At 43.7% G+C, this 22,734-nt stretch overlaps 3 protein-coding genes across 4 annotated transcripts in view; 2 read left to right on the top strand and 1 right to left on the bottom strand.

The window, feature by feature from the left end:
- The window catches only part of LOC106744415 (bifunctional heparan sulfate N-deacetylase/N-sulfotransferase), a 155,595-nt gene extending 145,674 nt beyond the window's left edge, over positions 1–9,921 (top strand). For both annotated transcript variants that reach the window (XM_014619172.1, XM_014619171.1), the window contains exons 7-14: positions 1,176–1,519; positions 2,435–2,723; positions 3,904–4,032; positions 4,296–4,478; positions 4,560–4,780; positions 5,839–6,117; positions 6,289–6,586; positions 6,872–9,921. In XM_014619172.1, the coding sequence (XP_014474658.1) occupies positions 1,176–1,519; positions 2,435–2,723; positions 3,904–4,032; positions 4,296–4,478; positions 4,560–4,780; positions 5,839–6,117; positions 6,289–6,586; positions 6,872–6,982 (1,854 nt within the window). In that variant the 3' untranslated portion in view covers positions 6,983–9,921. The remainder of the gene's footprint in view (positions 1–1,175; positions 1,520–2,434; positions 2,724–3,903; positions 4,033–4,295; positions 4,479–4,559; positions 4,781–5,838; positions 6,118–6,288; positions 6,587–6,871) is intronic.
- Positions 9,922–11,121: 1,200 nt separating this feature from the next.
- On the bottom strand, positions 11,122–14,188 carry LOC106744338 (putative ammonium transporter sll1017). The gene is made up of 3 exons (XM_014619013.1): positions 13,472–14,188; positions 11,691–12,462; positions 11,122–11,555 (listed from the first exon to the last, which is right to left on the bottom strand). The coding sequence occupies exons 1-3, from the start codon at positions 14,186–14,188 to the stop codon at positions 11,122–11,124; spliced, it is 1,923 nt and encodes a 640-aa protein (XP_014474499.1).
- A 1,790-nt stretch (positions 14,189–15,978) lies between these two features.
- The window catches only part of LOC106744444 (calcium uniporter protein, mitochondrial), a 61,936-nt gene continuing 55,180 nt past the window's right edge, over positions 15,979–22,734 (top strand). Inside the window, exon 1 of the mRNA XM_014619234.1 lies at positions 15,979–16,297. Within this exon, the coding sequence (XP_014474720.1) occupies positions 16,190–16,297 (108 nt within the window). The 5' untranslated portion in view covers positions 15,979–16,189. The remainder of the gene's footprint in view (positions 16,298–22,734) is intronic.

The following is a 22,734-nucleotide window of genomic DNA, read 5'->3' as shown; positions in this document are numbered from 1 at the left end:
CTGCGCACTCCACCGTACGCCCGTACGCCGAGAGAAAAATAACGATGCTCGTTAACGCGCGATGATTAGCTAGCTCGAATGCGCCCCCTTTCTCTCTTAGGTTTTAGGTTGAGCGGCGAATGACTTGTTTTCAGCAACTCGATCGCTAACCTTGGGATTACTATTTGAAACACATTAAACTGGAACGGACAAATACGCGCTGTCTCCAACAAGGTCCAACAAGGACATCTTATGGCGACTCAAATACTTTACTTAAAAGGGTAAAAATTTGCGTTGTAGACTGGTCTTTGTACTAATATTCACTTGTGATAAATTAATACAAAAGTTTGCGTGGACCATTTGCGACATGTGTAGTGTCTTATATTTACACACATTTTTTTACTGTCTGGTATTATTGTGTCATTACTTTATCAAACGTTCTTAGAGAGATCGCCCTAAAATTCCAATAAACATTCTCTCTCTCTCTCTCTCTCTCTCTCTCTCTCTCTCTCTCGCGCGCGCGTATACCCGGTATCGCGAAATTCGCGCGTGTTTTCGTTCGCGAAACGGTTCACCGGACGCGAGAAGAATGATTGTCTTTCTGTCTCTCTATCAATAGGGGAAATTAGGATGTAATTAGATACGGGTTATTATCGAACATCGCCGTTTATGCGATCGGAGTGCAGTTGCAGATACATTTGCCATGCAGCGTGGCAAACAGCGCCGAACCGCAATTTGCATGTATAACATAACGCGATAGAAATTGATTAATTCGAAAGTAGAACGGGGTTTTCGACTGTGGGGCTCGAGGATCTACGTGAAAAAATAGTTAAAGGAAATATGTACACTGAGTTTCGAAACAGCTCGAACGCTTTTTATCGTTTTCGATGCAGTTCGGAACACAAACAACGGTCCAATGAGGGAACTCGCTGTCGAAAAATAAGCTCTCTCATTGGGCGATTGGTTGCGTCCCGAAAACTTTGAAATAAAAATGTTTAAACCGTTTCGAAGCTCAGTGTACACTGTAAAACAAAATCGAAATCGAGCTAAACGAATTCAATGTCGGGTTCGTGTATGTCGAGGCTAGTCGAGCTCGAATTTTTTCAGCAAGATTTTCGTGTTTTTTTTTTTGTAATCTATTTTTTGTGCAAAACAAGCTCTCAAAATTCACTCCGCGGGGTATATTTGTATGACAGGATCATGGCCGGTACGACGGGATCCAGAGGGTCCTATTCGGCAGCGGGCTGCGATTCTGGCTGCACAAGCTGCTGCTGCTGGACTCGTTGTCCTACTTGTCGCACGGGCAATTGAGTCTCAGTTTAAATCGCATGATCCTGGTGGATGTGGACGATATATTCGTCGGCGAGAAGGGCACCAGACTTAGGAAGGACGACGTGATGGCGTTGCTGGCCACTCAGCAGAGAATTCAAGCGCTCGTGCCGGGGTTCAAATTCAATTTGGGGTTTTCCGGCAAGTATTTTCATCACGGGACGGCGGAGGAGAATTTGGGGGACGACATGCTTCTGGAGAACGTAGACAGGTATGATCCGCAAATATTGGCCGTGAGTGTGAGAGCGATCCAGGCGAAATACGTGGAATATACCATTCCGTATCGCAGCGTATCGCGAATTAATTCGCACAGCCTCGACGAGCACGCGATTGTAGCGGTCGCTAATTGCTGCAGCTTTCATTACTCAAATTTGCTATTACAAAGCGAGCGCTTAGGGGCAGCGCGCAGTGAATTAAATCTACAATTTCATCGATATCTCGCGTATTATAATATCACGTCATGCAACTGTTCGCCGGAAACGCCGCTTTAATCGCCGTGACAAAGCTCGAGGCCGAACAATAACGGCTGAGACTTCGACGCGATTAATCAGCGTGATTATTGATTCCGAAATTGCAAAACTACGCGAAACCGCATGTGACGAGCGGCGTACGCGTTTGAGAGATACATCGCTTAAGAATCGCTCCGAATCGCGCGATATCACTGCACAGAGAAAAGGGTTTCTTTGGATTTAGTATACGTGTTTGTTTGATTTGGGGTTGTTTATATTAAACAACGTAATTATGCCCCGTTGAAATATTGAATAGCCTTTTACGAATATCCTGTATATTAAATATCATTCCACTGTGAAACAAAGAAGTTCTTTAATATTTTTCTAACATAGCGTTACTCTTTTCGCATAATTTATTACTTGTGACAACCATTATAATGTTGGGATGGAAATATAAAAAAAATTTGTCATTTTACGTAAAGAGATATTTATTATTTGAGAAACCAAACCATTCCTGTTTGTCGAGTCAAATATTCTTGGCTCCGTTCCAGAAGACAAATTTATCTCGAAGAAATTGTATGAAATCCGAAGGAATTTTTTTCTCTGTGCGGATTCGCGTGCGCGCGCGCCTATTGAAATTTACACGAGATCAAAAGAGCGATCCGTTGCCTCCGCAGATTTACGTGGTTTTCCCACATGTGGAATCACCAGCAACCACACCTGTACGAGAATGTAACTCATCTACAATTGGACATGGCACTGAACAAACAGTTCGCAAAGGACCATGGTATACCAACCGGAAGCGGATACAGCGTAAGTCCGCATCACTCCGGCGTCTACCCGGTCCACGAGGGTCTCTACGAGGCGTGGAAGAGAGTCTGGAACATCAAGGTCACGAGCACCGAGGAGTACCCACACTTGAGACCGGCTCGCCTGAGACGCGGCTTCATTCATCGTAATATTATGGTAGATGATTACATATTAGCGATAGTTAAATCGGTTCGATACGCGGAACGTTTAATGCTGACGCTCGCGTTGAACGCGCACTGCTCCTGAACCGGATCAAACGCCGCCGACGAGAATATGTCACGAGCTATACGGATCGATACATAGAAAGCGTTACTATTCCTGGGCGGATATTGTGGAACTATTCGGAATGAATTCCGATCGGAATCATTCAGTTAATCTCTAGATTTTCCCTTGTAGTTTATAGGAAATAATTCAACAATTCCGATCGGGATTAATTCCGAACAAGTTTATAATACGCGCCTTGCCACGGTCGGCTCCAATTTGCGCCGTGCAATTCCCGGGAGATATAAAAATTGCGTTTTCACCTCCGATTTACATAAGTATCATCGGCTAAAATTCGACGGTTAATTAAGCGCTCGTTAACCTGCAGGCGGATAATTTTTCCCTTAGATGTAAACATTCATGAGCTGAAAAAGTATCATGGTGGTCTTGGATATAATCATGAGGTCGAAATAATTTCGAGGCAATATGGAAAATTCAGAAAGCAACGCGGTTACACCTGCACATCGCTGCCCAGAAACTGAAAGTACGCTCGCAAACGCAACGAATACCCTCTCTGCTGTTTTCATAGATGCGCATACACAGTACATTTCTAATACCAGTACACAGCAGTATTATACGTTACACAAAAATTTAAATTTTTTCCCGCGCTGGCATTAGAAATAATGAGCAACCGGACGTCGAAAATGCATATGTTGGTATTTCTTATCTTTCTGACATTTCCTTGCACGTATAATAAATTTACATACAATCAGGTCGAAAAATATATCTGGTCAATTTCGTTTATTTTGTTGACATACATAAATTTTGGCTTCAGCATGACTATATTCTAGTCACGCAAGTCTAATAAATTATACCATCAATGTGCTATATTATTCGACAAAAAATATTCTGGACATGTGTAAACACGCGAAATGCGATCCTGTTCTTTTTCTGCGAGGAACGTTTACATATAAAGCGAGTTTATATTTTAGCGCGCGAGATATTAAATTTTTATTTTCGAAACGGGGGTAATATCTGACGTTCATCTTGCACTTCCGTCTCTCGTGTATAATTTATAAATTCGCAACACACATCGCGCGAGCTGAATATAAAATATCCCCCTTTTATGCTTCAGGTCCTACCCAGACAAACCTGCGGCCTTTTCACTCACACCATTTTCATCGAGAGGTATCCGGGTGGGAGGGAGAAACTGGACGAGTCGATACAGGGCGGCGAACTTTTCCAAACGATCGTATATAATCCGGTGAGTAAATCAAACGCTACGGAGTCAATTTTAGCGCTCCGGATCCGTTTGATCTTGCCCGGTTGCTATATTACAAGCGTTGCCTTTAACCGCCGGTGTATCCCACGGTGGCTCGAAATATTTCAATCGCCCGCGATTCCGGGCTATCTCCATTAATTCAGTCGTCGCGTCGTCGCGCGTATCTCGGCTTCCACTTTAATTCGACGATATCACGGCGAATAAAAACGATATGAAACGTAAATCCCGTCTCCTTCCTCTTCCAGATAAATATTTTTATGACACACATGTCGAATTATGGGAACGATCGACTGGCGTTGTACACTTTCGAGTCGGTCATCAAATTCATTCAATGTTGGACGAACCTCAGGCTGTCCAGCGCGCCGCCGCTTCAACTCGGGGAACGTTATTTCCAGCTCTACCCCGAGGAGGCCGATCCGGTGTGGGGGGTGAGTAGATTTTTGACGGCTACCCGTCGATCTCCGGCTGCTGTTTCCGCCGCATCACTCTGTGCAATATCGTTCTTGCAGAATCCATGCGACGATCAGAGGCACCAGAAGATCTGGTCTCGCAATAAAACCTGCGACCAACTGCCGCGCTTCCTGGTGATCGGGCCTCAAAAAACCGGCACCACGGCGTTGTACACATTCCTATCTATTCACCCGGCGATAAGCAGTAATCTACCGAGCCCCGACACCTTCGAGGAGATACAGTTTTTCAACGGGAAGAATTACTACAAGGGCCTCGACTGGTGAGCGATCGACCGATTTGTGCACGGGAAAAACGATTACGTTGGTGTAACTGAATTTCCCGTTGCCCGGGGACCGGGCGAAAACTCGGTTGTGGGAACGGAAAGATTTCTGTACGAGGTTTTTATTCAGTCAATTGCTCTCAGTTGTTTCAACCGAATTTTAATGCAGCTGAGAGACTTTCCAAGATAGCTGACTTATCGGTTCAAGACATATTTTGTGTCTTAAGTCTTGCTCTTAAATAAGATACAATAATTGTCTTGTATCTCTGGAATTTTACCGCTTGTCCATAATCTTGCTTTAAGATTACGAAACAGTAATCAAATTGACCAACCATGGTCGTTTATTAGAAGAATAATCGATCGTAGTTGGTTAATTTGCTTACGTTTTAAAGCAAGAAGGAGTTAAAGGCTTTTTACAATAAGTAATAAGACTTAAGCAGCAAGAAAATTGACCAATCAGAATCGTTTATTAAGCTGACTTCATACGATGTGGCAAACATAGGCAAACGTTGGCAATTATATTGATCACGTATATGTAACACACGTGATAATATAACAAATGTAATATAACATAACATGATTAACAAAATGTAACATACATGGTCATTATAATTGCCGACGTTTGCCTACATTCGCCACATTACATATAAAACCAGCTTTAGAAGAATAATCGGTTGTGGTTGATCAATTCCTATACTACTTAAATCTTATTGCTTATTATAAAAAGTCTCTTAAGCCAAAAAGCCGTTCTAATTGATGAAAGCCGTTAGTAATTGATGACAAACCGCAGTATAATAAAAAAAAAGAAGGTAAAAAATGATTCAAAGATAAATTCATAAAATATTATCTTAAAATTTTCTTTATAAGTCAGCCAATCTGCTAAAATCCTGAATATTCATATGAATGTCTCAGCCGCAATAACAGAGATATCATGTCTCGTTACTGAGTTTTCGTTTGGTTCCTATTCAGTTGCAGGAACTGTATTATTTTCCATGCTCTTTACCGTCTCGAGATCGACGGAAAGAAACGGAGACATGACTCGCGTTGTTCCTCCTCAGGTACATGAGCTTCTTCCCGACGGCGAAAAATGAGAGCTCCCGGTATCTCTTTGAGAAATCCGCCACTTACTTCGACGGAGAATTGGTGCCACGGAGGGTGCACGCGCTTTTACCGAGAGCCAAGCTAATCACTATATTGATCTCCCCAGTCAGACGCGCTTACTCATGGTACCAGCATACCAGAATGCACGGGGATCCGGTAGCGAACAATTACACTTTCCATGAGGTCATCACGGCGAGCGATTCCGCGCCGAAGCCCCTGCGGGACCTTAGAAATAGGTACGTAATTGGACGTGAATAATGACTTGAGACCACACCGGCCCGGGTAACGTATGAATAGACGCAGGAACGGCGAGACGTCGCTGAGTAAATACGGAGCTAAGATTACACGGCAGTGCCCGGCAAGTATCTCGGAATACATTAAACACGACGTCTCGCGTTTGATCGCAGGTGTCTCAATCCCGGCAAGTACGCTCAGCACTTGGAAAGGTGGCTATCGTTCTACCCGCCGCAACAGCTGCACATCATCGACGGCGAGCAGCTGCGGCAGGACCCCGTGGAAACGCTGCACGAGTTGCAACGGTTCCTGAAGATCACGCCCAATTTCAATTATTCCTCGCACTTGAGGTTCGATCCGAAAAAGGGCTTCTTTTGCCAGGTGACCAGCGAGGACCGCACTAAATGCCTCGGCAAAAGCAAAGGTCGCCAGTATCCGCCGATGGAAGATAGGTCGTACAAATTGTTACAGGTAAGATGAGGTGTGCATATAAATGAGGCAATAAATATTACGAATATCTCGAATATCTTCGAAATATGAGAGCAGGAAAAACATTTATTTAACAGAAATTGCATGATTAGTGCTCTCATCGTTTAAAACACTTTTTGTAAATGTAAATTTTTTTTTTCATCTAGTCGTTAATAAAATTGCGTTATTTTTATTTTTCCAAAATATTCAAGGTGAGCAATAGTTATTGTCTTACCCTGTATATATATTTGACTTACGCGTGTTTTAACACTATTGTATTCTTTACAGAGGTATTATCTTTCCCACAATACGGCTCTGGTGAAACTACTGAAGCGACTCGGGTCCAGAACGATTCCGGAATGGCTGAAGGAAGACCTCACCGATACTGTGATGACCTAGCAAACGCTGATTGCGTGAAACTCCAACGTTTCCCGTTTGTTTGTTTCCGCCATGAGCGAGATACATCGTTTGCTGGCGGAAGACTTGTAAATTAATTGTACATTCGATGCCCCACTGGATTCCACAACTTCAGAGGAAGGACCATGCCTGGCCTATCCCAGTGGACTGGCCTAATCTATGGGAAGCCTGCAAAGCTAGTCACTAAGCGGCTTTATTTATGAAGCCACAATTGTAATTGTCGATCGTTGTTAAGCTAATAGTACCACGAAAGTTATCATTATTATTTGATATTTTTTATATTATATAATTGCTACCGTTCTTAATTTTATTACTATTAATTACCGTCATTATTATCATTATTATCGTTACCACGTCACAGAGACGACAAATGTTCAAAACAGGGCGCTTACTGATGCCATTGTCCATTAATTGTAATTAGGCGCCTTTCGTCCTATTTATCGAATGCAAGATTGAAGGAGAATTGTTGAATGCATACGTTTCCTATTCGAATTAAAATTCATTAAAAGAAAGAAATAGCTTCACGAAAAGATCATAAATCTATTTTTACAAATTGTATTTCTTTTGTACATTAGATAAATTTTCCCGTACGCGAATATTTAGGAAGTCAGTACTTCAAGAATAAGTTTTTATAACAATTTTTAGTATCAATGAGTAATATGAAATTAAAAATCTAATTACATCATTGCTAAGATTTGTCCAAATCGTTTTGTAAATTGCAATTCTCTCTCTCGTATCAAAATGTGATTCGTCGTCTATAAATTGTTAGTAATTACACTATCGATGGTTCATCGATCATTTTATTTTCTTTACACTAATCGTCAGATCGTCCATACGAGCGTGAGACTTCGGGGCTTCGAGCTTTTTCCTCGAGCCCGCCAACTTTCGGAGATACAGTGTATATTAATTCTTGTTGCGTAAGCGTATTCGAGATCGATACTGACGGCAGTGATGACGAGGAGTCTGTGTATATTTTGACAATACTATTCTTGGTACCGGCAACGTGGAAAAGGCCAACAAAAGTTTTGTGATCGCGTCCGTTTGTACATTGATGTAATGTATTATTTTGATGTTAAGATAGGTGTACCATAAAAAGAAGGGATCGAGATGATCAGATTCAGGCGTATTCGAGGCGAGCTTGAAGATATTTTCCAATCTCTTGAATACGTTCAAAAAACGCCAGTTCATTCGCAATAATAATCACTCAAATTTATCAGATTCGAGACCCGTGCGGCGCGCGTATTCAGAGCAACACACATGACTGTTTGGAATACCACACGGATTTACTCGCTGACGAAGTGTGTCCGAAATTACTATGCGCATGAAGACTTAAGATTTGATACAATTTGTCGCGTATTGTACACTGATTTAACGAAACATTTGTTCGATAAATGCTGTAAAAATGAAATGGTGTGATAGAACTAATCTTTCAGCGGGTAAACGCAAACGACCATGTTGCGGCTTCTCGAGATTATTTTTCGGTATATCTTTCATCTCCGATGTGTACATACAGCGTGTACATGTGCGTATTCAATTGCTCGTTTTGGAATGACGTGCGTACAGCATCCGCATGTTCAACTGCGAAAAAACGTACAGCAGACTCCACCAATGTTGTCTCATTTTCTAGGCATAGTGACGTCGAGAATTTCTTATCAGAAACATCATTCGTACATCATGACTGTTTATGATTTGATAAATCGGCAACAATTCTGCAAAGCAGCAGTCGTGACGAACAAATATTCCAAATATAATACGCCTAATTGGAAATTTTTAATGCTACCAGACCTAAAAAATAGGATTTATGATATTTATACAACATTAATGGATTCTCTGCTGTACATTAAATCAGCTCGATGAGATTTCGCTCACCGGACAAACGATAACAGAAGATCTGATCATTGTGCGTATTTTTCTCTTATTTATTTGTCATTTATACGCATATATCATCTTCAACAAGCAATGTACAAATATTTTTAACGATACTGTCCGTAACTGTGACCACGTGATTGTACATTTTAAGGGATCCACGAGAGTCGAAAACGTGGCGCGATCACTTGCACGTAACATCCACTCTGCGCACTTTTTACTATGGAGAAACGTATTCTGATCGATGTGTGCGTTAAATGCTTTCGGTCCAAGACGAGCAATCCGGTGTCTTAATGGGAGGAACACACTTTCTTTCCGTTCACAATCTCGGTAAGCGCAAGTTGTGTTTAGGCGAAGTCCTTTGTTATGTTTTGTAGAACCTGTTTTCTCGTTTTTCTTTTTCAGACTGCCGTTGAATTATGCTATGTAACGTTTAACGAATCATGTATAAAGTTTATTGTTAGTATTGTAACAGTAGTTACTAACGATACTCTATCAACCGATTGATCTGTTTCGTCGAATCGTGCCATTTTACCAGTGTTGTATATACAATTATTACGATCAACGTACCAATCGCGACGTCGGATCTCTAGAGTCAATATCCTTCATTTCGTTTGGTATGGCGGTAGCAACGAGTGTCCGGCTTGCTACTACCTGACAATAACGAGATAATGAGAAAAAAAATAGGTAATAACCCCGTGGGATTCATCGAACGCTCGCACGAGAGAAGAAAGTGCCGAGCGAGATCAACGGCTAGCATTGCATCGTCACTGATTCACTACCCTTTTAAATTATACCTTCGTATTTTCGAAACTTTTGAGATTGACATATCGTGACGGTAAAAAAAAAAAGTGTGCGCAATTAGAGGTAAAAATTATAGTAAGTTAAATAATATAGTGGGGTTATCATACATTACGTAGCATCAGTGTCTGAACGCCATCAGGTTCTTGCACGAAATCAGGAACTTCATTTCGCGAGTACTGGCACGTTCTTTATTTATTTTTTCGTATACATATATTGTATACTATAGATATATATATATATATATATATATATATATATATATATCTCTCTCTCTCTCTCTCTCTCTCTCTCTCTCTCTCTCTCTATGTCTCTCGAAAATTAATCAATACCACTGGAAACACTTTGCATATCAGGCACTGCCATTGATCAGCGACGACGAACTGCTAACCGCTGCGAGGTTCCGCGGGTGCATCTGTTCCGCGTACGAACGCACAGGAATGGCGGAGAGCATTCTGTAAATATTCTGTTCCAATAGACTGTCACGCAGCAGGCGATGCCGTCACTGTGCGAAGAAACGAAACCGCGCGTAGGGTGTGTATGTGCGACACTTCTCGGGATAGGATCTTGAATTATTTATAACTTATGACTACTCTATTGTAAAATACTGTAATAACTGTACGAATAGTCGTAAGTTCTAATAAAAAGAGGCACTGAGAGAAATCCTGAACCGAGCCGTTTTATAAGGAACGAGGCGCATCGATGCGGTGCGACGCGACGCAATATAGATTTTTTCCAATACACACACACACACATACACACTTCGAATTGTGTCTTCCTTGTAATTTTAAGACGACGTTTCACGCAGCACCGTTTTACTCTCTTTCTTTTTGCACTTGACTCTCTTCGTTCCTTCGAATACATCGCGCCTCACTCCACAATGCGGTGGAATTTGCGTCTCGGAACTGGAACGATTTCAAAAGAGCTTGATATAATTTGTAGCGTCCTGCTATATCCTGTGGCTCACAGCTGTCTGGCTTTCAAAGTCGCGCAAATATCTCCGATTGTTCCAGTTCCGAGGAGTCTGTACCGCCCGGCCTTTTGTCAACTTCGTCGCATTTGCATTGCACGCGTTTATATACGGAGAAAAATTATTTAGAGAATTTTATGCTGTCGTAGCAAAATATACAGAGCATAAATATACAGAGTGTTTCTTAAGTGCTGTTCAATATTTCAAGAATGAACTTTCGAGGTCATTTTATGAAGAAACGAGCACATGCTCATACGAGCTTTTCATCATAAAATGACCTTCAAAGTTAACTCCTAAAATATCGTACAGTACTTGAGAATCACCTTGTATATTTTTTCTTTATTTGCTACAACATAAAATTTCCTGCCCCTCTAGATTGTCTCTCTCTCCGTGTGACCAAATGACGTTTATTCCGACAAGAGAGATTAACGCCCGCAGTGGAACGACGAGTCGTTGCTCGTCGCGACGTTTCTCGTAGATCCGCTCAAGTCCTGCCGATGCAACCGTCTTCGTCGCACGAGTCGCTGGACGTCTCGGAGTCCACCCGTCTCGGCTCCAGCACGACTTTCAAGTCCTCCCGGATAAATTCGCGATGCAGATTCGTCAGTTTCTCAGTTCGACGAAGCTGATAATTCCTCGGGTTTTTGGATTCCGCGAGCGTGCTCAGATTTTCCGTCCGAATTGAGCCTATGTCCCCTCCGGTGTAGCTGCTCTCCGTAACCTCGAGCTCCTTCGAGGCCTCCTCGTCCATTTCCTCAATGATGGGGTCCAGACTGTGCTTGATCTCTCTTCCGAGGAATAATTTCTTCCCAGTCTCCGGCAGGTTGACCGACTCGCCGATACCACCTTGTTCCTCCACGGGCGCAGGAATACTCGTGGACAAAGTATGCACCTGCCTCGTCTTTTTCACCCTTGCTCCTGCAAACAGTGCATTATTTCGACAGATAAGAAGACCCTCGTACCACACCGTTATCTCGCGTTTCAAAGATAAAATGTTCGGAAATAAACACTGCTCGCACGACTGACTTTGTACTTCACTTGAAATCCACCGACCTGGCGCTTGCACCTGCGTCAAGTTATCCTCAGGGTCGACGTTCGCAATCGGCCTGCCGCCCTCGAGCTTGTCGATCTCCGCCTGATATTTCCAGAATCTGGAGCCGACGCTCGGCTGACGCCCGGTTGAGCCCGGCTGCAGATAAAGGCAGCCGCTGTCGGGGAAGAAGAATCTCTGCAGGAACGACCTTGGCGGGCCCCTGTCAATCACGGCGTTGGCCCGCACATGATTCAAGCATTCCGTTCGGTTGCGGAGTATACCGCAGCACTGCAGCACGCCGAAGAGCAGCAGCATCGTCGCCCCGACCAGAGTCAACAGGGTCACCAGGCAGATCAGTTGCCAGGACAGGTTCAACAGTATCGTCGTGACGTCCTCGTCGGCTCGCGCGGCGCAGATCGGCGCCGCGAGGCTGCCGAAGATCGCGCAGCCTAAGTGTACAGCCACCACGTTGCAGTAGTCCTCCAGGGCGCTGTGAAACACCTGTCTGGAGATCAGGTAGAACACGACACCCGCCAGACAGCCCAAGCCGACCGCTGCTTGCGGAGAGTAATCGTTCGCCGCGGCTGACACCGCGACCACACCGGCGATCGTACCCTGGACGCAGCGCATCACCGTCCAATGATTGAAGGCTTCCCGGCTGAGCACGAAGTGCAGAGCGACGACCAGGAGCGAACACGAGGAGGCGGCCAACAGATTGTTGACGTACGCGTGCGACGGGTCTCGCTCAAGCACGCGGTACCTGTCGCGACTGTACGCGCTCTTGCACAAGCCCTGTCAACATTAATGAGCGGTTCGTCGGCGACTATGATGTTTACATTGTCTCTCTAGATCGCGCTGATAACACTGGTGGATACGTTTCGTGTCATAAATTGTATCCTTCTTGAACCGTAATTCTTTCTGCTTATATGTTGACACGGAAAATGACAATGGAGGAAATTGCCCAGCTCTAGTTCTAGAGAAATGTAGGCTATATTTCAAGTTTTGTAAATTGTCATAATATGAGAGATATGAAAATAAAACAACAGGAACATATTTTTACTATAATTTCTTATTTTGTACGTTTCGTACAGAAAAACTTAAGTTCCTTTTAAACGTTATGTTATTAGACGTCTTTTCATGGTTTCGAAGTAAAGAATGTTACGATGAAAGAATGGAAATAGTTTCTGTCGTAACCCGTACAGTACAAATGTTCAAAGGACATCCTAGAGATGTCCTAGGAATATTCGAATATTTTGGAATGTCCCTAGGATGCCTTTCGAACATTTGTGCTGTATGGGAAATTTCTCAATTATAAACTGGTATAGGACTACCATATACTATCTCAAAGCGTAAAAAATTAACTTTACAAAAAATTAGCTCTAAAAGGGATGATTTATTAACTTTACTTAAATAAGTCTTGTTTCTCTTGTTATTTCACATATTTACCTACGCATTATCAAATTAAGCAGTAAAATCAGCTATATAGCTGTCTCCCACCTTTTGCTGCATAAGATTAATATTCTCTGATTTTGTAATCTTTTGTATGTAATAAAGAAATATTATTATTGTGACTATTATTTTAAAAACATTCCCTTTTCTCTACACTATGAAAACCACAACAAAGCCACAAACATCAAATCCCCGTTTGATTATTGTCCATTGATAGAAAATAGAGTTTAAGCTTTGATTTTAATTGTCATATTTGTGATTTACACCACAAAATTAACTAGAATTAACCGTTTAAATTCAGTATACAATTTTTGCATCGACCAGTGCGTGATTCGTAAATTACAACACTCACTTGCAGTCCGACGAGGACCAGCAACAGACCCGCGAAAACGGTACCGGCAGAACCGGCGCTGATACTCGCGTCATCCAGGTCCCTCAATCTGAGCATTCTCCTGCCGAGGACGACGCAACCGATCAGACCGGAAAGACCCCCGACGACGTGAACCACAGCCGCGCCAGCGTAATCCTTGAAGATGACTCTCTTATCGGCCAGATCGCTCTCAGTCATCCACCCGTTAGTGGTCCAGGCCCAGTGGATGAGCAGCGGCTGTGTCAAGCCCGCCAGGACGACACCCATCAACAGGTAGCCCAAAGTGTGCATCCTGCCGACGACGGCAGTGGTGCAAATGGCCGAAGCGACCGTCACCGCTTGCCAGCCTGTGATCGCTTCGTCCTTGTCGATCGTCGGATCGCCGATCCAGCGAGCCTGATCGATTACACCGACTAGGTTGCCACTGTAGGCGATGAGGAAACCGGTGAGGAAGTACATGACGGTGACGCAACACAGGTCGACCACATTCTGCAGGAGGATCAGATTGACGTTGTTGATCGGCACGCTGCCGACCTGGACGAGGACGAAGCCGATGCGCGTCAGGATCACCAGGACGAGGCGAGTCAACGAGCTCCAGTGACCGATGTGAGTCGGCTCGCTGGTGTAGTTGTTGAGCGAACGCAGCTGAACCGCGTAGTCGAAGTAATTCTCCGCGTAAAAGTAGTCCTTGGATGACATGTCTTGCTTATCGAGGAGCCGATCTGCTAGTTGGTTTTCGACTTCCGACACGTTATCATATCGCTCGCTGCGACCAAGTTGCGCTCCGAGATCGTGCGGTACATTTCGCACGCGGGGTTGACGTTACCTCGCCGAGGTTGGGGCCGAACGAAACAGCGTGCGCGCGCGAAACCCGATTATCCGATGTTTCAGAGAGAATCAATCGCGAGAAAGTGTACGTTACATGCACGTCCGCGTCGAAATCAAGCACGCGACTCGCGATTCAAGCCGCCGCCGGCTTTGAAATTGGCGCGAGTCCAGCCGTGAGCGAAAAAGCGAAACATCCACGTGCAGTTGGATCAAAAGGGTCGCGGTATCTTTTTTCCGACGAACTTCGCAACGCAACGTATCCAATAGGAAAATGTATCTCCTGAGAGTTGCTAAAAAAACAAATGATCCTCTTGGACACGGAATGCGTTCCGAAACTTACGAAGAAAAAGTGTTGCGGCCTTTTTGTGACCATACAATCAGCGTCATACATGCCGCACTATTCCAGATAGAGAATTGGACGATTTTCAGCCTTACACATATACGCGTAAAAAAATTGCAAAAGTAATTCTAAAGTAATGGAAAATAAAGTGATTCTAAAAAATTGCAAAAGTAATTCTGTAATGGGGTAACGCGTGATACGCAAAGAGTCGCAAATGCTTGGTTATTCTTTAAATTGCGAGTATATAATTTTTGATCTTGTGTTTCTATATAAAGTTAAAAATCTTATGAGAACAATCATAATTGTAACAGTGCCAAGCGAGTGCGACACTGCATATGCGATTTTCGGCCTCACATGTACAAGAATAAGGTCGGAAGTCGCGTATTCTCGATTTAGGGCATGACCGGGCATTTATGACTCTGGCTTTTGCACGGGTGAAAGATGAAAGATCGCGAACGCTTTCACCTCAACGAGTTTCGCGAAGTGCCTCAGGTAGAACAGAAAGTCACAATTACGTCAGATTGGTGAGAAAATGACTGTAACTCATTTTTCGATTATGATTCCAACGTTTTCTCGTCATTCCGATGCCAGTTCGACGTTATCGCGATTTTCTTGTGTCCGTTCTACCTGCACGGAGAGAAATTTTGCTGTTATAGCGAAACCATCGTTACTACTGCACATTCGTTGCGACAGCGAAATGATTTCTCTCAAATTCAGTGAACCGAACCGAATTAACGAATTATTAGTAATTCGACTAGAAACAGTTGTCGAGATGAGAAATATACTGTCGAGTGAATTTGTCCTTAGTACACACGAATTCGCTATCAGGACGAAACAATGTTTCCCAACACCCGTGAATTCGTTCTCGCAGCGGAATAATTTATAGATTCAGCGAAATAATCCGGCGAATGGCAATTAGCATTCTCAACAAGTCGTTTTCGCTGTCCATTGAATAACCAACGGATCCCGTCGCACGAAAGCATGGCCGGCGGATGATTTGTCTCCGCGCGGCATCCAAGAGAGGAGAATATATCTCCCAAGGATCGTAGAGAGATGAATTCTCCCATCGGATGCGGAAAACTCATCGGGGTAAGAGCGTCGTGACCTTTTGGCCGGCGCGGTGCTGTCGGCGGAGCGTCGCGTTTCGAACGTTCGAACGGTGCCGCGGGCGGCAACGACCGCGCGCTCCGGCCAATGAGAATCGAGCGAGGCGCGATGCGCATGCCACGTAGTCGATTGCGGCAAGGTCGTGGTCTCGGGCTCAGGGACGAGCCGGCGCGCGCGATGCCACCCGCCGACACGGCGGGTAGTCGTACGGAGCCGGCCGTTGGTCCCTCCGCGCGACGGTGGCAGGCAGGTGTGTGCGTTGCTGCTTCGGTGAGAACGCGAGGCGGCCGAGTGAGTGAGCGAGCGGAGCGCGCCGCGCAGACACACGTCTCCGCGTCCTCCGGCTGCTGCTGCTACCCGTTTCTCGAAGCGCGCACGCCGACGTTCGAGAGAAGAGGAAAAGAAGCGGAGCTTCCTCACGGGCAATGGCAGCGGCGGCATCGTGTCGGGCGATTTTCGTCGTGAGGTGGTACGAGGTGAGCCGCGCTCTGAGTGCCGCATCGTGCCTGACCGCGACCAGGAAGTATCAGAAGGTGCGTTGTTGTTGACATTGTAGCATTGACCCGCACCTGCGGACTCCTCGCCGTCACGTTGCTCTGCGACCGGCGTTTCTCGCCTCTTCGCGGACGCTCGTGAGAATCCGACGTACCGGAACGGCAGTGGGAGCGTCCGGGAGTGTGTCATCGCGATCCGCTGATCGGCGATAAAAAGCCGACTCGTGCGGGATTGAGAAGAACGGGATCGCGACGGGGACGCACGGTTCATGCCCGGTTCTCTCTCTCTCTCTCTCAGAGGTGTTGCTCCGTCCCACCCGGGGCCGTAACACCATTCAACGTTACCGGTTTACCCTGCTGCTCCCACTCCTCCCCCGTGCGCGAACGAATCGCGCTACTAGCGATGCTTTTTCGCGAGCCCCTCTCCGCGTGTCGTGCAAGCGGAATCTTATCACACGCGCGTTTACATAAGGCGCACGCGACCCTCTCTGCGGCGGATGGCGCCCCACGTTTCAATCTCATTACGACTCTCTTTAATGCTAATGCGAGCCGCGCCAGACGTGCTCGTAGCTCTCCCCATATAATTAAACGCGAAATGTGTCCCGCGGTGTGTGCGTGCAGTCGGCGGGAAAGATTACCGGGTATATTTTTAATGATTGATGTTGTGTTCGCGGCAGCCGCACGATACGGGGAAACAAACGGAAGAGAAATGTCATTTTTCATTTCTCGCGGAAAAAAGGCGACGAACGACTCCGTAATCGTCCACATTCGTCACACGGAATATAATTTCTGCTGGTGTCTCGTTACCTCAAGCCGCCTCTCTCTCTCTCCCTCCCTCCCCACCCCCGTTTCTCGTATAAATCAGGCGGAATTGAAGGGAAACTTTATGTCAACATTTTGTAACGCGTCATCGTCTTCCCGGTGGATGCCTCGTAAAACACCGTGGTTGCGGTTACGAGATAAAGCGCGAATACGCATGTACGCACGCATCCATCCGTATATGCGTACGTGTCGACGCGCGTCTTCCTTTGCGCAGAGTATATCCGCAATACGTCGGCAGCAAATAACACGAGTGTTAATTGGGTAAACGAGAGCTGACAGGCGGATTCTTCTGCAACTTTCCACGTGTTTTCCAATTAGTGAGAAAATTACGCGACGGTCAGGCGAATTTTTTTTTTATCTTCGAACATATCGTCAGAGTCGTTATCGCGGCGTCGTTGTCGATAGCACAAAGGGAATTACAATATCTCGCAGAATCGACGAAAGTGCACACACAGCTGATCTAATATTAAATATTCGGCGAGTTGCTGGCGCAAAGTAAACGTGTACGTACGTGTATTGTTTGCTCTTAGCGGATCGTACGTACTCGAGCGGCGTGTTTGACAAATTTAATGATATCTCCGCTATCAGCCCCGTCGAATGCATATTCCATTCGCAGCTCCCCTTATCAACGTCCGTGAATATATGTTGCTACGATGTACATTTAATGCAGCACGTGAAATGCTGATAGCGACATTTCCGGATTGCGTTCTCCGCGAGAGTGCGGATGCACTCGTTATTCTTGTTGAGTGGAAAATGATAAAGACATAAATAACGGAGAGGCGAGGTGAAAATGAAAAATATATAATTATAGACCGCGTTGTATATTTATGTGGAGATAATTTTAAACGGAGCTCGTGCAAATTATTGCGCGAATCGATTTATTTAATTACATCTACATTGTGCATTATACATTATTGCGCATTTGTTATGCCTTATTATTATTATATATATATATATATAATAATAAGGCATAACAAATGCGCAATATATTAGTATATATTAGTATATATATACTAATTCACTACAAAGGGCATCTTGATATTTTGCAAACAATGCGCTGCGAGTGAAGGACTACCCGGCCAATAGAATGTCGCGAGGAACAATGGCGCTTTACGTTCAATATAGATGTCGAAATTTCGATAATGCCTTGTTCCTTGATTAATTTCCCGGGCGCGATGCTATACCGTATTTTCGGCACAAAAGCGAAGCACTCTTCACCGAAATGAGCTGAAACGTGCCGAGCTATTTTCCGTGTCGTCGCCGGGGAAAGCAGCATTTCCCGGGCGAAAAATAGATACTGTCTGTCTGTAAACCAAACTGTATTTATTTTAGAGTCGCTCGTCGCGCTAATATTTCATTCGGCTAATAGCGATATATCAGCTCGCTGTTTCCGCGCACACGGATTTCAGTATGCGCGAATCGCTTTCAATATTCGAAAAGATCGGCGGCTTCTTAGTAAAAATAGTCTTTCCAAATGTCCGAGACGAAACTCTTGCCCGGTGTTAAGCCGTTAATTATACAACATAGAAAGAGCTAAGATAACAAAATAAATTCAATTTAAATTCTAATAATATAATTTTATCTTACATTGAAAAAGGGTTTAGCAACAAAGTATCAAAATTTGGTAAATATGTATCGACTAAATGTTTGATTACCGCAACCAAATAATTTAGTTCCATATACTGTACATATAGTGCTGTAGTTGTATATATTGTATATTTTGTACACGAAACTAATTATTTCGTTGCAATAATCAAATATTTGGTCGGCATGTATTAACCAAATTTTAGCACCAAATTTTACTTATTACTAAATCTATTTTTAATATAATGATGTCTTCAGTTACCGTTTGCGTTGTTTTAGCGTCAAAATAGCATTAAAATTATATCTGCAGAATTAAAAGTTCGAAAAAAAGTTATTAGTATCGCCAAAATACATTTAAAAATGAATTTGATTGAATCTACCTAACAATGGACAACCAAACGTGTTTTAGTTGGAGGAAATAACATTTCTCATTTTCACGAACCAAATTTGATTCTACCATTTGGTGTAACCAGAAATTCTATTTTCTTCAACCAAAACGTGTTTGATTGTCTATTGTCAGGTAGATTCGATTAAATTCACTTTTTAATGTAGGTTTTTATTAGTTTAGTTTAGGTCATCTAAATAGGCAAACTATTCTTAAGAGTGTCAAAGAAGCATCAAAATTTTTACTTGAGCTGGTTTTTATTTTTCTGTTCATTTCCGGCGCGAAAATGCATTATTTTCACAGAGAATCGAGATTTATTAACTTCTTTTTATTATTTTGCATTTTTCCCATCATTTTTCGGCTCTTGTTCAGATAAGGCAATGATGCCAGGAATTACACATGGCTCCATAGCTAATCACTTTTATTGTATATTCTCTAAATAAAAGATAGCGAAGGATGATTCACTATTACACTACTATTACATGCGGTGATATCAAATCCGGATTAAATTTAAGTCCGACGAAGTTCCTTCATTCCTTTGTCTCACGCCAGAATACTTTGCACACATATTGTACACACGAACGTTTCGCAGAATCGGATTCCGATTATTCCGATTCGAAAAGTCGATTTCCGAGTAAATCAACTTTTAATACGCGAACGTCCCGCCCGGTAGAGATGCATAGCGAGAAACGTACAGCACAAAATACCTAGCAAGAAATGTTAATCACCGCCCGGGCGAAACCAGGTCCGGACAAAATATGGGTCAGCCATTGTCCTCGCAAAACTAGACGAAGGACATTAGGACGGTTGTCCAGGATGCAAGACATAGCTTCGGTATCCGCGTGATAATGAACAAGAAATAAACGGTGCTCACAGTTCGCCGATTCGTGTTCCGGTTATTCGAGAGTACAATAATTAAGTTAACTGAAAAAAAAGCACGGGAGGAAACATCGAGTGCGCGAAGTTTATGCTGGAAAAACCGCTGCGCGTACAGTCTCGCGTGAACCTGTGTCGGACGCTTGGCCAGGATCCAGGGATCCTGCGAGTGATGCGTCGTGAATTCCAGGATCGCATGGCTCTTCGTGAAGCGCAAAGTTACTTCACCACGTTGCGCGCCTCCTCACTTACACGCGTCGATAACGTGCCGCGCTATGCTGCCCTCTCGGTTAAATGTCAAGCGAGATAAATCCATCGCCGGTCTACGATCGTCCCCACGGCATTTATAAATATTCAGAGTTCCTCAGGTTGTCACGCAGAAAATATACCACATTCCTGAGTCGATCGCGAAAACACACGCCGGGCACCGGTGTTATCTCGCTCGGTCGGGCGGGCGAGCTGTCTCGTGAAAAACGATATCCGGCTGTATTTTGCGAAATTTTCGAAGTTAACTCTCTTATGTAACGCCCAGCCGGAATGGAACGGTCTCGCGCAAACAAAATTTCGGTTCGAACTTCTACCTCGCGAGTCATCGCACCAAAAATATAACCCATCCTTACGTCACCAGAACGTCGACGCGGGAACGCTTTCAGCGACGGACGCTATCCCGAATTTGATTACTCCAATTTTTTTGCGAAGTAACGGATATAAAAATTTTCACCGCTTAATTGGATCACGTCAAAGTGAGAGCGTCTCTCGACGGAGATGCGAATTTTTCCTCCTTCTTCAAACATTTGACGTTGTACGGGGAAAATTAAACGATGATTGATGATATGACGGAGAAGTGCAAAAAGTTCTGCATACCTGAGTTGGAATTTTAATTCTGCGTTATCACCGTAAATCTCGTGGGATTTGAAGAGCTAATGAAGAATCTCGAGATATAACACTGTATAGGCTACTGTTTTTAGATGTTATAAATGGTTACTTACGTTGTTTCACTGAGACGAAAAGAAACACTCTTACTTAGGAATTATTTCATACTTCATCTTCTCAATAGAGTGCATGCTGAATTTCCACAAAAAGAAAGAACGATTTCTTCGGATTTAATAAATTTTATGTAATTTAAACAAATCAATTTTTAATTCGCCAAATATAATTGTTTAGCTCATCAAATAATTTCATAATTTAATAAGAAACAATGCAATAAACTGTTGATATGTAACAGATATTGACAGAATATGCGTTAACCAATCCGGAATCCTATAATTGCTTTTAGATGTTTAATTAAACATTATATTGTTTACTCTAAATTATAGAATAAATTGAAAGACAAAATGTACGAAATTTTAATTTAATATTTTTTTCAATCAAATAATATGATTTAATCTCAATAAAATTTGAAATATAAATAAATAATATATTATTTGATTGAAAATTTAATTTTATTTCCTTCAAATAATAGCGTTTTTTCTAGCAAACAACATAGTTTAATCTAATGAAACAAAATAATATTTGATATAAAATTGTCATTTGCGATAATAAATCCAAATTAAATCCAAATTAAACAGATAAGAATACTAGATTCGAAAAAATCTCTTTCTTTCTGTGTACATTGAAGCTTAAAGAAGGATTTATTTGAGAATTATTCGTTATCTGATTATCTCAGCTGCTCATCTGCATCTAATTTTCCTTAATTCTTAATTTCCAGGAACAATATGTTAATTACATAATTTGTTCCACCGCAGATGGAATATCATAATAATAAAAACTGCGAGTATAAAAACTTTTTGAATAAGTACTTCTTACGAGGCTGACGGAACACGGCAGTAAGTAATCATTTTTAGCATCTAGGTAGGTCAGTAATATGTACAATGTTGCATCTCTCTCTCTCTCTCTCTCTCGTTCTCTCTTTTTCTCGATGTTCTCCGTAAAACCTTCAAACCGACGGTACTTGCAAGATTAATGTAGAATTGAAATTTTTAAACACAGGTATGACCTCGATGTTTTCACTTCCAGCGATGTCCGTCAATCGTCATCTCTCGAGTTTAAAGCGGACCGCGTGACCCTTTTTAAACAGACCGTTGAACGCTTTATATCGTCGAACGCGCGTTATCGCGCAGCAATTTAGTAATACCAACGATACCGCTCGCGAGAACCGCGTAACACGTGACGTATCGTTCAAATGACTCACGACCGCGCCAGATACGCGCATTACATCATCGCGAGGAGGGGAAGTACAGTTCTCGAGTACAATTTACGAGAGGCCCATCTGATCGGTATTCCATTGAGTCTCTCGCGACTAACATTTCACAACGGTCGCGCTTAATGTTCTCTCCAACGGAGCGAGTGCACCGGGCTGCCTCCGTCGAATTGCATCGCGCACGAAAGGGAGACGCGAGCGAGACAACTGATAGATCGCGGAAAAGTGCGCGACTCGATTGCCTCGCGTGGCCCGGATCAACCTATTTTCCGACTTGGGAAAGCATTTCGTTCGTTTGTGCCTTCGATTGCGCGCTTCGATCGAACCCACCGCGGACCAGGTCAACCGTGGTGCTCCTCGAGCGCATTTGCCGTGCGATGTTCGACGCGGCGGTGGAGGCGACGAAAAGAAATGCGGGGACGACTCTCGCCGAACGGGATTCTCGGGATCTATTTTCGTATTTACAGCGTGACGCGGCCCGATCAACGGAGCTGATCTGCATGAAATCGTTGACTCATCGTCGAATGACAGACGCTCGCGAAGACGTGACACGAGTGACGCGCGCGCGGTGTCGTTGACGCCTCGTCACCGTAGATGGAAGTCGACGAT

The sequence above is a fragment of the Dinoponera quadriceps genome, unplaced genomic scaffold (genome assembly GCF_001313825.1).
Source record: "Dinoponera quadriceps isolate SergipeBrazil2010 unplaced genomic scaffold, ASM131382v1 scaffold777, whole genome shotgun sequence".
Taxonomy (NCBI): domain Eukaryota; kingdom Metazoa; phylum Arthropoda; class Insecta; order Hymenoptera; family Formicidae; genus Dinoponera; species Dinoponera quadriceps.
Note: the sequence above shows the minus strand (reverse complement) of the source record. Positions and strands in the feature narration are given on the sequence as shown.